Source organism: Eublepharis macularius, chromosome 12, assembly GCF_028583425.1.
Source record: "Eublepharis macularius isolate TG4126 chromosome 12, MPM_Emac_v1.0, whole genome shotgun sequence".
NCBI classification, from domain to species: Eukaryota; Metazoa; Chordata; class Lepidosauria; order Squamata; family Eublepharidae; genus Eublepharis; species Eublepharis macularius.
This window is the reverse complement of record NC_072801.1, coordinates 29,399,458-29,414,089: the sequence shown is the minus strand read 5'-3', so window position 1 is coordinate 29,414,089 and position 14,632 is coordinate 29,399,458. Positions and strand designations below refer to the sequence as shown.

The following is a 14,632-nucleotide window of genomic DNA, read 5'->3' as shown; positions in this document are numbered from 1 at the left end:
ATTTTCAAGTCCCTTCCTAATAATCATCAGCATGGTGTTAGTTTGCAGCCTCACACTGAACTAGCATTTTTATGGAATTATCTACTACAGTCCCATGATCTCTTTCCTTCACAGTGTACACCTGTTCAGACGCCATCAGAATATTCTAACATTAGGATTTTAGGTTCCAGTATACACCACCTTGCACTTATGTACGTTGAACATCATCAGAGCTTAAAGAGATCCTCCTGGAGCTCTTCACAGCCTTGGTTTTCACCATCCTGAATAATTTGGTATTATCTGCAAACTTGGCCTCTTCATTGTTCCCCCTCCATTCCAGATCATTTATAAACAAATTAAACAGCACTGATCCCAATATCGATCCTAGTGGGAACCGACTGCAGAAACTGTCCATTGATTCCTATGTTATGCTTCCCGTTTAACCAATTTTTAATCTGCTCCATGACTAAGCGTACTCAGGAGTCTTTGTCAAACACTTTTCTGGGAAGCATACAAAATCCACAGGATCACCTTTATCCACACGCTTGCTTCCTTCTACATGTAGCCTGGAAGACAGCTCTCTACCTTGACTCAGCCGATAGGGCCACATGGATCCATGCTATGGTTACCATGAGGCTATTGTAATGTACTCTACATGGCTCTTCCATTCAAGACAACTTGGAAACTCCAGCTGGTATAGAACACTACGGCTCAGTTGCATTCGAGCACTAGGAAGAGCATGCATGCCACAACCATTCTACAGTCACTCCACTGGTTGCCAATCAGTTACTGGGGGAAATTAGAAAGGCAACCCCAACGTTTACAATTTCACAGAACGTGCAAATTTGAAATGCTCAGGAGGGCATTTTTCTCAAGGGAATAGAACTGGTAATGGAATTGCTCCAGAAATCACTTTTAAAAGGGAGTAGGACTGTAGTCTATCACAACGTTTATTGTATGTATCCCTTTCTTTTCTCTGCATTGTCCTCTACCTTTGCAACCCACTTTCTGCATATGTTGTCATGCCTTAATTCTGTTTGCATTTTTCTCCAGTTCAGTGATCCCAATCTTGCATTGTTTACTGAAGTTACTGTTTACTGTTGTGCAATCTGACTGAATTTTTAAAAATATTTTGCAATGCACCTTGAGTCTCAACAAAAAAGGCAGGCTATATAAATGAAATAAACTCCCAATGTTTTTTGAGGCAGTACTTCCTTTGCTGAAGCCACGCTGATTCTCCGTCAGCAGGCTTTGTTTCTCAATATGCTTAATAATCCCATCTTTAACAACAGTTTCTGAAATCAGTAGCTCCTCATTTTCTACAGTGAAAACAAATACAAAGAATTCATTCAGTTTCTCTGCATTCTCCCTGGCATTCTTTAACCTTTCGCTCTGTTGTCAACAAACGGCCCAACCATCTCCCTGTCTGTTTCCTGCTTCTGATATACTTGAAGAAATTCACATTGTTTCTCTTAATATTTTTTAGCAATCTGTTCCTCAAGTTCTCTTTCTGCTTGTCTTTACTGTCCATTTACACGTGTTTTGCCCCAACAGAGGTGCTCCTTTCTGTCCATCTTTTTCCTCGGGGTTTCTGACCGCACAAATGACAGCAGGCTGCAGCCTAGCCCTTCTTCCTGGATTATGTGGTACCTCAGCCAAACTTGGGACATCTTGTTTCAGTTTGGCAAGAAAGCCTCCTCTTAACTTAATTCAAAGTGTGCTTACAGCCAGTTTTTCTTCAGAGCTAGTCTTGTGAAAAAGTGTTCTGTCCCTAAGTAAACTTTTGTCATGACATGTTTTCAGCCTACTATGATGCACAATCCATTGGGAACTTGAGGTACTGTTTAGGAGGAGTACAAGAAACTGGGCCCTATTAGATCAAGGGAAGCCACAAACAAAAATATAGAAGCAGCAAGAGGCATGTGAAAATGCCGAAGTATGCCTGTCCTTGTGTCCCAAAAGTTTATGGACAGAAATTTTAGAAAAAGAAACAACCTTGTTTAATTCTCAAAAAAGGTTCCTATGCAAATCTGAATATCATAGTAATACAAATGCATAATCTAGCTTTCATTTTTCAAGACCAAGCATTTAAACCAAAGTTAACTGTGGTTTGGTTTACATTTATACAAACAGCAACAGATGTGGCACTTATTATACAAAACCACCATTTCACAGTTGGCTATTTGCATGCAGGATACCATTTTGTTTTTGTTTTTTTAAAAAGTGATTGTAGTTGGCAAGTGGACTTAGAAAATTAATACAGCAACAGAAACATCAGATTTCTCCTTCAATTCATAAAAATGGTGAGGGGAGGGGGAGGAGGAAGTCAAAGTCAGGTTTGAAATATTTTTAAAAAGGGGTAAGTACCCATTTAGGTGATAAGTATTCCTTTAAAGTATACAAATGCCCAGAGTAGATACACAAAACTTTTTCAGAATACAGGAGGCTTTTGCCAGGTTTCCCAAACTACCCTTCCAGAGACTGAAAAAATCAGAGAGAGAGAGGGAGAGAGAGAAACAAGAGAATGCAGACACCCAAGAAAGCAAGACTGGATTCCCTGGGAAAGACAGTTCCCAAACAACCTGGCTGCTCTAAAAGAAAAAACAGAAAGACTTCCCCCAAAGCAAGTTAAGCAAAAGGGAGAAATCAATGCGAGTTTATCACTGTAGAAGGAATAAGTAGCCTGCCTTCTAATAAGCCTTCAAGGTGGCTCAAGACAGCCACTACAAGGAACAGTCCAAGAGATCCTTCGATCAAAGCACTTGCGTTTCCAGGCGACGCACCTCCTTGACCACAAGGTCAATGTTTATAATGGGGTTGAAGTACAATGCCCAGTAGAACAGGCAGTTGCAGACAAACTGAGGAATGAGAGGCCAGAAAATGGCCACCAGGAGTCCCTGGGTGGACACCTTCCAGAAGTGGCTCCACATCCGATGAGGGATAGTCCTGGGGAGAGAGACAGAGGAGGGACATTATGCAGGCTCTGACACAGCTTCAGGAATGAAGCCTGAATCATCTGCAGGCTTTGCAGAAGCCAAGCTGAAACAGCCCCGCCATTCTAACACTTGCTCCAAGTCACTCTTTTAAATTTTAAAGGAGAATGTTAAATGTGCCCAGAAGTGGAGCTTCTCTAAGCTCACAGACAGAGAATTTTCTTTTCTGAGTAGGAGGAAAGGACCTGAAACTTGGGTAATATTTTGGAAACAGGAAAGAAAGTAACAACTGTTACGTTAAAAAACACCACCTTACTTTGATTTAAGTGAAAACACTATTTGAAACAGAAGAGTGGAAATGTTTGTTTTAGTAGTTAACTCCACCCACCATTTCTTCAAAGGGCCTTTTACAAGCTAACACAGCCACTCCACTGGAATAAAAACCAGGCTTGCCCAAAAGCACAAACTAGCAGCTGTAAGGCCTAACATTCATTTTTGCTCTGTGATTCAATATTAAAGATATGTATCAACATAAGAAGCTGCCTTCAGACCACTGGTCCCTCCAGCCCAGTACTGGTTACTCTATGTGGGGTCTTTGGAGGTTTCCCTTGATCCCACTATCAGAGTTCTTTTTAATTGGACATGTCAGGAACTGAACTTTCAGTGTGCAAATCAGGAGCTTAGCTGTCAAGTCCAGACTCGTAAAGAACAATTCTCTGTTCAACAGCCACCAGTCAGCAAACAAAGGGAAAGAAAACTCTTGGGGAAACACAGAATTTGGCAGACCAAGATGGAGAAGACGTTCCTCAGCTGCAGGGCAATAGGCAGAGACACTTCTGCCTCTGTGCCCTTGACCTTTGAACAGGGCTGCGAGGATACACGGAGAAACGGCCCTAGGGGCACAGAGCTCTCAAGAGTTATTCTGCAGCTGGGCTCTGGAGTCAGGAACTGCCACCTGCTGCTACCTCTGCCTGGAAATGGCTTCATTCATTAAGACTGGCTCCCAAAATCCCAAGCTTACAATTCAAAGCCATAAACACAGTGATGGCAGCACCTGCTGCCACAGAAACAAAGAGCACCAGTGAAGTAATTTTGCTTCAGATCAAAGAGAAGCCTTGCCTCTGTGGGGGCGACGGCTTTGTCTTGAGGCTAACAGAAATGGGGAACAGAATGATGCCTTTACCCTCGAGTTTCCTCCTCAAGCTTCTTGCCGCTTCTGCTCTTCCTGCTCCCCCCCCAAGAATCACAACCTCAGCTGGAGCGTGTACAGAACTTACTTCAGTTCCCTTCTTGACCAAAGCCTCCAGAAGGAGAAGAGCTCCAGGACAGAAAGCAGCATGGCATTGACAATGATGAAGCGAGATGTCCAGTAATGCACCTCCAGCCAGTCCCAAGCAAACTCGGCAATTAGCTGGTAGGGCAGGAAGGAGTACTTGACCAGGAATTCTCGCCACTGTTTCCAAGCAGGCTCCTTCAGATCCTAAGGAGACAGAATTCATCACAAGAATGAAGCCTGAGACTGAACACAGAGCATTTCTTGTTCAGATGCCACTGTTAGAATCTGCTTGGTGCTGCTGACACAAGACCCTCACCACACTCTCCCCAACAGCTTCTTCTTCCCAGGAAGCAAGAAACTTCCTGCCAGCACACCAGGGGACGGAACTGCCTTCAAAACAGTCAGATGATCCCAGGTGTAACAGACAGGAGAAGGGCCAGGGTGGGTCTTAGCCCTTTCAGCACATCACAAACTGAGTTGCTCTTTTACCAGGAATTCTGTTTTCGTTCCCCACACAATCAACAAGCCAACTCTTTCAGGGCGGATTAACAAGCACAGAATTTGGTTGTATTACCTAGTTCAATTTCAAACATTTACAGTATCCATCTGAAAACCTCAATGCAGCATACAAAAACATAAATGCAGGCTATACCCAGTTAGTGTCTCTAAAATCATAATCCAGAAAGACTGGAAACTTTTCTCCTCATCCCTGATAGAGACGACTGTTGAGAGGTGTTGGGTGGCTCATTGGAAATTTTCTTTTTTTGGGGGGGGGCACACATTTTGGTGCTTCCCTCCCTTGCCTAATGAGAAAACTAGCCCTGTGCCTGCTCAAGCACCAAGAGTGAAACTTCCAAGCATCCAACCTGCTTGCTCCCCTATCAAGACAGACTGTCAAGCTGTGAATATTTACCAGAAGTTTTGCCAGAATGTCCTCAAGCTCCTCCTCTTCCTGCTTCGGACAGATGGTGTGGATGAAAGGAAGAAAGAGCTCCGTGTAATCAAAGAGGTACAGGTAGAGGATGGTGAGCCTTGGGGAGCTCTTCAAGGCATAGAGTAGGAACAAGGACTTGCCTGGATGCACAGCCTGAAAGGGAATGAGAGCAAGAGTGGAACACACGAAATGTAGAAAGTGAGGTGGTGACAGCTGGCTAGAACAGAGGCTCAGAGCCAGTGTTTCCTGGGCAGAACGAGTAAAACCAAGGCATTTGGCAAGAAGGTTTCTGTGGAAGAAACTTTGCATCATCTTCCCCTTGATTTCTTGTGAATTAAACAGGCCACCACCGGCCATGGAAATCCTGGGTAACGCTCCAGCCTGTTAAGAGGCAGGCTCTGTTCTTCTGCTTTGCCACTTCAGGCCAGAGAAGGCAGGTTTGGGATATTGCTATGGATGGCAGAATGAGACAGACAGATCTGACCCAGGGACACCACCTGCCCTGAAACCCATGCATGGCTCCTATCAATTTCAACAGGGCTGTGAGAATCTCGGGGAGGAGGTGCACTTTAGACTTCCCATCTGAGCTCCAAAACGTCTTGGGTCTGCCCCATTCAGGCACCATCTGCATCTTTAACTACACCTTCAAACTAAAGCATGTGAAGCGAGGAAAGAGTTAACCAATAATAAATCTGATTGCCAGTATTAAATTCGAATCACCCAACAGCCTGCACAGAGAGGCACTTGTGGAGAAAATTCTTTTAATGATGGAAAGGAGGAAGCATTTGTTGCTGACTCCTTCATGAAATTGCATCAAACCCCAGGGCTGATGCAGCCTGCAGAGATGGAATTGGACTGAAGGTTCAGCCAGACAATATGCTCAGCGTTCTGTGTCAGGAACTCACAGCACTTTTTAAAAGCCACTTACCAGGTGGAGGCACAAGTCAGTGTATGCGTGTTACACCTTCCCTCCTGTGCCCTTTTCCCAATCTAAAACTGTCCCGGGGAGTCTCTATTTGCCCAGAAGAGAAAACTATAGTGTACTGGTGCTACGTCTACATCAGGTTTCGCAAGGGGGCTAGCAGTGGCTCCTCGAGGCTGTTTTAGATTGGGAGAGTAATGGGACAAGAAGTTTAAACCCATCCCATGCACTTGATCCAAACTGGATACCCGTGACTTTCAATGAATGCTGGGCGCTTCTGAAGCGGAACGCTCAGTGTTTCATCTGGTGAGACCCTAAGCAGGTGGGGAGGACCCCCCCCCCACGCCTTGGATCACAGTGGCCTGCCCATGGATCTGCTGCCAAGGCAAAAGAAGTCGCTGAAGGTGTGGAGCCCCCCAGGCAAGAGGCTCCTGCACATTACTAACTTACCTTGTACTCCCACAGGTTCTGCGGTGGCTTAACGCCTAGCGTCTTCACCCGGTCCAGTTCCATCATAATGGCTTTTCTGTGGCTGCTGTTCTCTATGTCATAAGGAGCCCTGGCAAAATCTTCGTCTGTTAATGTCAGGAGGAGCCTGAAACATCAAATCCTCTTGTCACAGAAGAAACGCTCCCCTGCCCTGAGCTTCAAGCAGAAGCACTGCAGCAGCAGGACCAGAATCACATACCAGTAAACATCACACTTATGGGGCCAGCAAATGCCCATCACACAAGCAAAAGGCAGACACCTAGCTCCATCCACGTTCTAAAAGTTCAACACTTTCCTAGTAAGTTGACAAGCAGGTGCCCTAGTACTAACAGGAAAACTGGTTGTGGAAACTTACTTTCACTACAAACACTTTGCCCAAATGTTCACATCACCTGAGGGACACAAAATCTTTGATAAGCGAGGCACCGCATGCTGGCCTCGACACATCAGTTCCAGCACCACTGGCAGGACCTTCCTCACCTGCCATTCACTCTCTCCAGCAGAAACCGCTCCCTGTACAGTGAAGCCCAGGGCCCCAGTTGACCGAGCCAGTGAATCACCTCTTCGGCACTCCACCTGGACACAGGCTTGTGGACAAGGAGGTCATCTTCTTGCTCTCTGCTGCTCCAGTGATAGCCAAGCAAAACCACCTGCAGAGCAGTTAAGAGAAGCCCACAGAAAAGCTTAGGTGTATAGCAGGGATGTGTGGAGATGGTGGTTTAATATAAGAGTGGAACAGAGAAGGGGGGAGCAGAGAAGACACCTGGCTGATCTTCAGAGTCTTGACTGGCCCAAAGCATGCAACTTCCTCAAGCGACAGTATATACTGCAAGTGGAAGAGCTTTGTTAGCACAGGGGGAGAAATCATGCCTTTGCCCCAAAGACTCAGCATGAGCAGCACCTGGGGGCTGAAGCACACAGCACAGGTTCCCCCCACACATTTAGCAAGTTGGCCCACATCTCCCAATAGCCCACCAGAAAAGAACCCACGTGAAGTACAGGGAGGTAGGGAGGACTCTTGGGACGCCCATCCCTTTCCCTTGAGGGCAGCAGCCATAGACCAGCCACCCCCATTAGTGGAGAGAAAAAAAGGCAGCTATAGCCCAAAAAAGGCAGGTAGAGACCATGATGTGCTTTCCCTGCTGACAGCATGAGGGCAAGAGCACAGCCTGGGTAAGGCTGATCTTTCTCCCCATTTTCAGTGGCTAAACCAGCTGCTGAACTTATGACCTGCCTCGCATGAAAACCACTGGCAGAGAGCCATTTAAAAGGGGGAACGTACCGCCACGCAAGTCAAAGCAGTCAGAACTCCAGAGAAAAATCCCCCTCCTCGAGGATTAATTCTTCTTGCATTTGGTGCTGCTGACATCTGATCATTCCCATACTTCTGAAATGCTGTGAGGCTACGAGAGACGTCGCTATTTTGCTGGATGTCATCTTTTCGCTGCTCAATAGCATCCGGGAATAGCTTTTCAATGGCGTCCCTACAAAGTGAAGAGTAGCTTTACAAAACTCCTTTCAAGAGGATCACAATGGCAAGGGCCACCTCTGCTGCAGAGCTCCCTTACGTGCCTTAGCAGGAGAACCAATGGGGGGTAGGGATGGGGAGAAGTTCAAGAGCAGAAATGAGAAGCCCATGGCCCAAATTTTCACAGAGCCAAGCAGCTCACTGGGTGACCTCACATCAGTCACTGGACCTCAGCTAAACGTTTCTTCAGAATTATTTTGAGGACAAGATAGAGAGATGCCTGTGTCTGCCCTGGAGCTCCTTGCAAGAAACAGGGAGGAAAATATAAAAATGATTCTGATTCCCGGCCCATTACAGCCAGTGGAGACAAGCAGACTAGTTCTGCTGTTTTCCTAGCCCCCAGTAAGAAAAATGCAGTGCTTCAATACCAAAAATGATCAGTTGGGAAAGTCATGGGCATTTAAACAGCCTAAGCGGTAGGATACAATAGAGAAGAATGAAAATCCAAGCACCAGTAATGCTAACTAATCCAACTATGAATTGTCTAGCAGAAAAGTTATTAACTTTCATTTATACCCCTCCGTTCTCTCCAATGGGGACCCAAAGTGGCTTACATCTTTCTCCTCTCCTCCATTTTATCCTCACAACTGTGTGAGGTAGGTTAGGCGGAGAGTGTGTGACTGTCCCAAGGCCACCCAGAAAGCTTCTGGCAGTGGGAATTTGAACTTGGATCTCCCAAATGCTAGTCTAGCACTCTAACCACTACACCACATCGGCTCTAAACATTTAAAATAAGGAAGTAAAGCCATGCGTCTTAAAACACCAGAAGATTACACATCGTACCCACACAATCACCTGAGGAGGATGTTGACCTTGGGGAACCCTTCCCATTTCTCCCTGCATTCCGGACACTCATTCTTCTTGGAAGACGTCCACCACAGGGCAAGGCAATGCCTGCAGAAGCTGTGCCCACAGTTCAAGGTGGTCGGGTTGATCAGAATGTCATAACAGCAATGGCAAGAGAATTCGCTCACGGAGATCTGCCGGCTGAAAACAGGAACAGCAGCCGCCATCATGTCCAGCTTCTCTGCTCTGCTGTGCAATTGTACATCCTCCTCCATATTCTGTCTTGAAACTGCCTGGACAAAGACTTCTTAGAGTGTGCAGTACGTTACCAATTCTGGAAAATTGCAGAAAAAGGTGATTTTGCTTCTCTTTGGGATGATACAAGACAAGACAGACAAGGAGGGAAGGTCATGCGATTGGAATGGAAAAATTCTAAGAGACGACATCGTTGTCACAAAAAAGAATGCAGTCATAACAGACAGGAGGCTGCCTGATTAGGAATTAACTTTCCACCAATGAATACGTTAACAAAAGCTGGATTATCAAGAGTTGGCTTAATCATGCAGAGACTGGAGCGGGCAGAATGCACTGCAGGCCTGGGGATGATATAGCATAGCAGTTATGTGGCTGGGATGCAAATCAGCACTCTTCTGATTCGAATCTCACTGCTGCCATGAGTTCAGCAGGTGGCCTTATGTAAGCCACGCCTCTCAGCCCTAGTCCCCAGCTGTATTGTGGAGATAATGATACACTGACTTCATTCACTGCTCTGAGTGGGGCACTAATCTGTCTAGAAGACCGGGATATAAGTGCAGTTATTATCAGATGGATCATGAGGCAGCAGCTCAAAAAGGGTACAGGTGTGGGGGTGGGGGTGGGGGAAGGAATCCTTTGACCAGAAGCCTGGAGGTGTCTTTCCTAAATTGCCCTCCCCTACCAACTAGGGCAATTTCTGGCTATTCCAGCCAAGTGTGTCAGATGAAGAGACTGGAACAGTGGATTTACTAGGAAGGTTCCTTGTACTTGAAACATTCTGGGACTTTTGGGTACTCTACTACCCACAATCCCCAGAAGTAGAGAGTCAGCTAATCTTTCAGTCTCCAGTTGGGGAGAAAGTATACGCCCATCTTCAGATTTCTGAAGCGAACTAAAATGTCAAAACTGAATGACATTTTGGGCCAGGATCCCCTAGACATGACGTAAAGTTCCTAAGAGATGGCATAACTAGTGAATGAACAGATTAAACAGAAGCAATGACACCCCAGGAGGGACTAAGAAATCATCTCAGCTAGCACTGAAAAATAATGAGCAATGTCTGACAAAAATGCAGAACATAGGAGTGCAGGCAGGTGAATCCTCAAGAGGTGGTTGCAGCATCTACGGAGATGCCTAGAACAACCCTGCCACAAGTAAGCATGGGCTCCAGAACCCCATTCTCTTTCTGTCAAATAGACGAACCTTCATGGTAAGTCCAATGTCCTATTTTCATTTGAGAACAGGATATGAGATGTTATCAAGCAGTAGGTCCATCCCGGGAGGGAGAAACAGCCACCAAAGAAAAAGGTTCTGACAGCTCACTGAAGAACCCGTTGGCCAGAAGCCACAGTGGCTGAGGCAACAGTGACCATCATTTAATAGCACACAAACATGGATACTGATGTCCACGCATGGACAGATGTCTCAAACAAGGCATCGGTGCCAAATACTGCCAAGGCAGCTGTGCTCCAAATCAAAAGCGCTATATTAAGTTTGGGTATGAACATGCCAATGCTATGCATTCTCAGATCTGTTTTTAGTGTCAGCACAGAGACCTTCTTCCCCTTGATAACCGGATGTCAGATCCCTGAAGGGGAGGATCTCATGCTGTAAAGGAAATGGGGGGGGGGGGTATTGTCGGGCAATTGCTTTCCCTTGGATGGGAATCTTTTGTTCAAAATGAAAGTGGGTTGTCTTCCTGCAAGCAACAGAAAACAGAATGAACCTCAGGCACAAGGCATGGCAAAATCAGGACATCACCTTACTTTGTGAAGGACATTCAAGACCTTTAGCTGCGAGCCCTGCGAGTGAGAGGAAGGAAGAACTAATAACAATAACCAGAGGTGTTCCAAAATAGGCACACTTGAATCAGTGAACATTTACCTTTGTGGGGCCAGGACAAGATTTCATAGCCTCACTGGCACCTCCAGGATGATCTCAGGTAGTGACAGGCATGACACATAATAAAAGACATAACAGACCTACTTTCTGTTCTGAGTGGGTGGGGGAAGATCTATTCTGAGGACTAGAAATTCACCCTGTGCCATGGCCTGCCCACTATCTCCTAAAAGCACTGGTGAATGTGGCACCAATGCTCTGCAGGAGCAAGAGGCCAGTTAAAGTGGTCCATCCACAGAGACTAATGGATCTGGCTGGCTTCTAGAATGTTATGAGTGATTTCAAGATGCCTGCTGATGGCCCTGCTGAGACCATGATGGATGTTTGGAATTAGAAGCTACTAGAAGCTACTGACATAGTGGCCCCATCACCCTCTTCAACCCTTGATAGTATCCAGCACCTTGGTTTACTGTGGAACTGGGTGATTTGAAGAGAGTGGGGAGACGTCTCAAACACTGCTGGCAGAAAATGCACACAGATTCTGACAGGCTATGCTACGATATCTCACTGGAAGACCTATGCGGTAGCAGTAGTGATGGCAAAAAAATCCTACTTTGCTGCTACTATTGCAGCATCCACTTCATGCTCAGCTCAGCTGTTTAAAACAATTCACCACTTCTTGACTTCAAAATCCAAGTCCTTAAACTTCCCGAACTAACAATTAGCTGTGATACTTCTGCAAAGTACTTCAATGAGAAAATCTCTAAAATCCACTCTATTCTGGATGCTGGCTATAAAACAGCTTACACACTAGAAACAGCATCCAGTCACTTTATGGAACACTTTGGGACAGTTAATGCAATTGACACCATCAGAATGTTGGAACTGGTAAAGGTCATCACTGGTGGGTTAGACTCTTGCTCATCCTGGTTTCTTAAAATTTGTAAAGATCCCTCCTCAGCTGAAGCCTGAAAGACCAGCCTACTTAATGTCTCCAAGCATTGTGGTAGAAGAGTACCCAAATATTCCAGAATATCTTTGTTTTCTTGTGAAACCATTTTTTAAAAAATCCTCAATGGAATATCAGTGTATGCCAACACAACACTATTTTCCTACCAAAACAAACAACTTCTTTACATACCTGCAGCTGGGTCAGAACCACACACATATCTGGCCTGAAGAAAATGTACTCTGTTCTAAGGAAGAGAGAAAACAAACCATTTATAATACACAAACTAAAAGACCTCATACCAATGCTAAGAGGTGGGAACTAATATTTGTTTTATAAATTGGCAAGGACTCTGAGGCATTTTGAGCATGTAAATTGCTCAATAGCAGAAAAGCTGATACAAATTTAATAATAACAATATAATTAAGTATCAACAAGTACACAAGTTGTCTGTGCCTTACTTCTCCTATATAAAGGAAAAGGACAGGAAAGCCCAAGAATGTTGAATGTGTTTACCTCAAATCTCATTTCTTCTCTCAATGGGTTTTACATACACAGTGGAAATGGTACTTTAATATAACTTTAATAATTTATTTTGTAGAATGTTTTCTCACAATCCATACACAGAGTATGAACAATCCACACATATTAGTGAATGATAGAATTCTCAGAACTTCACACAAACAGGGCCTTCACCATAGGGTATACTTTTGTATCACAAGGATATTCCTTCAAGGGACAGTTTCTTACTTTTTTAAAAAGAGAGATGAGGACTGCACACTCTACCCTAGAAAGATCACTACTCACCCCCAAAATGTTCACGATCTGGCTGCAACTACTTAGTAAGGCAAAGGGAAGACGCTCTCTGCATGTAGTCTAGTTAATGTAACCATATTCAGGGACAGTATACAACTGAGTACCAAGTACTGTGGACTAGTAAACGCAGTTGCCGAGATGGACTCTTAGCCTGATCCAGCAGAGCAGTTCTTAAGAGCACATGCGAGAGGTTTCATAAGGCTATCTGACTTGCAAAAGCCTCCAAGCTAGGCTTCCTCCCCTCTTTTTTAGCGAATAATAATAAAAAAAACCTGAATAATTTTTAAAAGATTCTCAGCAGGATAGTCAATGTAAAGGGCTTCCAGGACCAGCCCTTGATACCCATACAGAACGAAGGGAGGATGAGAAATGTATAGTCGGCCTTTCTGCCCTCACCAGGGTTACCAAGGCCGGCCCCTTCCTCCAGGCGTTACTCCCCACCCCCCTCTGGCTCGGCAGGTGAAAGGCTCCGACTGAAACAGGACGCTGTTCGAGGCTGAATCACTTTCCCTCTTCACGCATCCATGGCCTCGTCTGAACGGAGCTGCTTTCGATGCGCAGCAGCCCGCGTAGTTGCCATAGCGTGCGCGCGCGCACACACGCCGGAGGAAAGCTCTCCGGCCTCAATCAAGCTCCCGCTTTTCTCTCTCCCTGAGGAGCTACCTTTTTACTTGCAGGGTGTTTTTTATTCGGGGGAGCCTTCAGAGTGCCGCCCCCGCCCCGCCATGCCCGTAGCGCCTCCCCCCTCCGAGCCAGGCGCTTGTGCGCCTCTCTCCCCGCCAGCGCTTAGTGGACCCTGACCGGGGCAGCAGCAGCAACGACATCTCCGGTCAGCGCCACCGTCACCCACTTCCGGCTGCGCGTGCGCACTGGCTCCCGCTGCCCATCCTCACAGGCGATCATAGAAGGATCCGCGGCCGCCGCCTAGAGGCACCGCAGAGATGGTAAAGAGACACACTTCCGGTTCGGGATTGCGCTCGGAGGAGCGGGCTGGGCCGCAGAGATTGTCGAGCAGGAGGCGGGGGGGCGGGAATGGGCGGGGGAAGAGCCTCTGGTCAGGCTTGTAGGTACGAAGTTGCCGTGCGAGTTGGATTTAGCTCGTCAGCTTTAACCTCAGATTTACCGCCAGGATTTTAAATAGGGGGACTACCAGATAATCCGTTTGCTGCTCACCTGGGCTGCCTGCAAGAGAGATGCGCGGAAAATGGCTTTCTTTGTCATTCCAGTCCCTGTGGGGAGAGACGGTGTCTGTTTTTTTCTTGCTCGCAGAAACCTGGGTGCGTGCAGCCTGATACCAGCTACACCACTTTACATTTCTATGCCTGCCCGGCATGACACACAAGAATGCCTGGCAAGAATCGTAGCCTTAAGCCACCTAGAGTTCCCAGTCTCCAGGTAGAGTCCTCCCTGCATTCCCATGGATTTCCACACTACAGTGATCAGTTCCCCTGGAGGAAATGCTTCGGAGAATGGGCTCTATGGCATCACATTCCCACCGACCGAGTGCTCTGTCTCCTCCAAAGTCTGTGCTCCAGACACCAATGTACAAAACTCCAGGCTGGAGTTGGCAAGCCTTAGTACCAGTCAGAGGCAATAATACAATCTTGGCTCAGTGCCAATTACAACTTCCTCTGACATGGCAGGTGATGCATGAGCTCTTGTGAATGGGATCCTTCTGACAGAGAACTCCGGTAACTAGAAAGCCACTCACCCCGGGTCAGAAAGCTTTTGCTAGAGTCAGAATTTGTTATTTGGCAAGGTGCCCCCAGACTCCTGTTGATTTTTGCTGCTCATCAGTGCTCCTACCATTCAGTTTTGCATGGCCTTTTGACCCCACACTGTACTATTTTTTCTGGTCCCCTCCCTGGTAAGGCACCCAGGTGGGACCCAAACCAGGCCTCCTCGCCCCATCCCAGCCAGGCCTCT

At 46.3% G+C, this 14,632-nt stretch overlaps 1 protein-coding gene across 4 annotated transcripts; it reads right to left on the bottom strand.

Annotated features, from left to right (window-relative positions):
- Positions 1–1,955: 1,955 nt before the first annotated feature.
- Positions 1,956–13,900, bottom strand: BFAR (bifunctional apoptosis regulator). Of its 4 annotated transcripts, none has more exons than XM_054994990.1 (9): positions 13,880–13,900; positions 12,083–12,137; positions 8,857–9,181; positions 7,816–8,017; positions 7,014–7,183; positions 6,495–6,639; positions 5,102–5,275; positions 4,190–4,392; positions 1,956–2,925 (listed from the first exon to the last, which is right to left on the bottom strand). In XM_054994990.1, the coding sequence occupies exons 3-9, from the start codon at positions 9,120–9,122 to the stop codon at positions 2,733–2,735; spliced, it is 1,353 nt and encodes a 450-aa protein (XP_054850965.1). In that variant the 5' UTR covers positions 9,123–9,181; positions 12,083–12,137; positions 13,880–13,900; the 3' UTR covers positions 1,956–2,732. The 4 variants fall into 4 exon arrangements, with proteins under 4 accessions (XP_054850965.1, XP_054850961.1, XP_054850962.1 ...); XM_054994986.1 differs by lacking the exon at positions 13,880–13,900 and adding an exon at positions 13,508–13,560; XM_054994987.1 differs by lacking the exon at positions 13,880–13,900 and adding an exon at positions 13,370–13,449.
- Between the last annotated feature and the right edge of the window lie 732 nt (positions 13,901–14,632).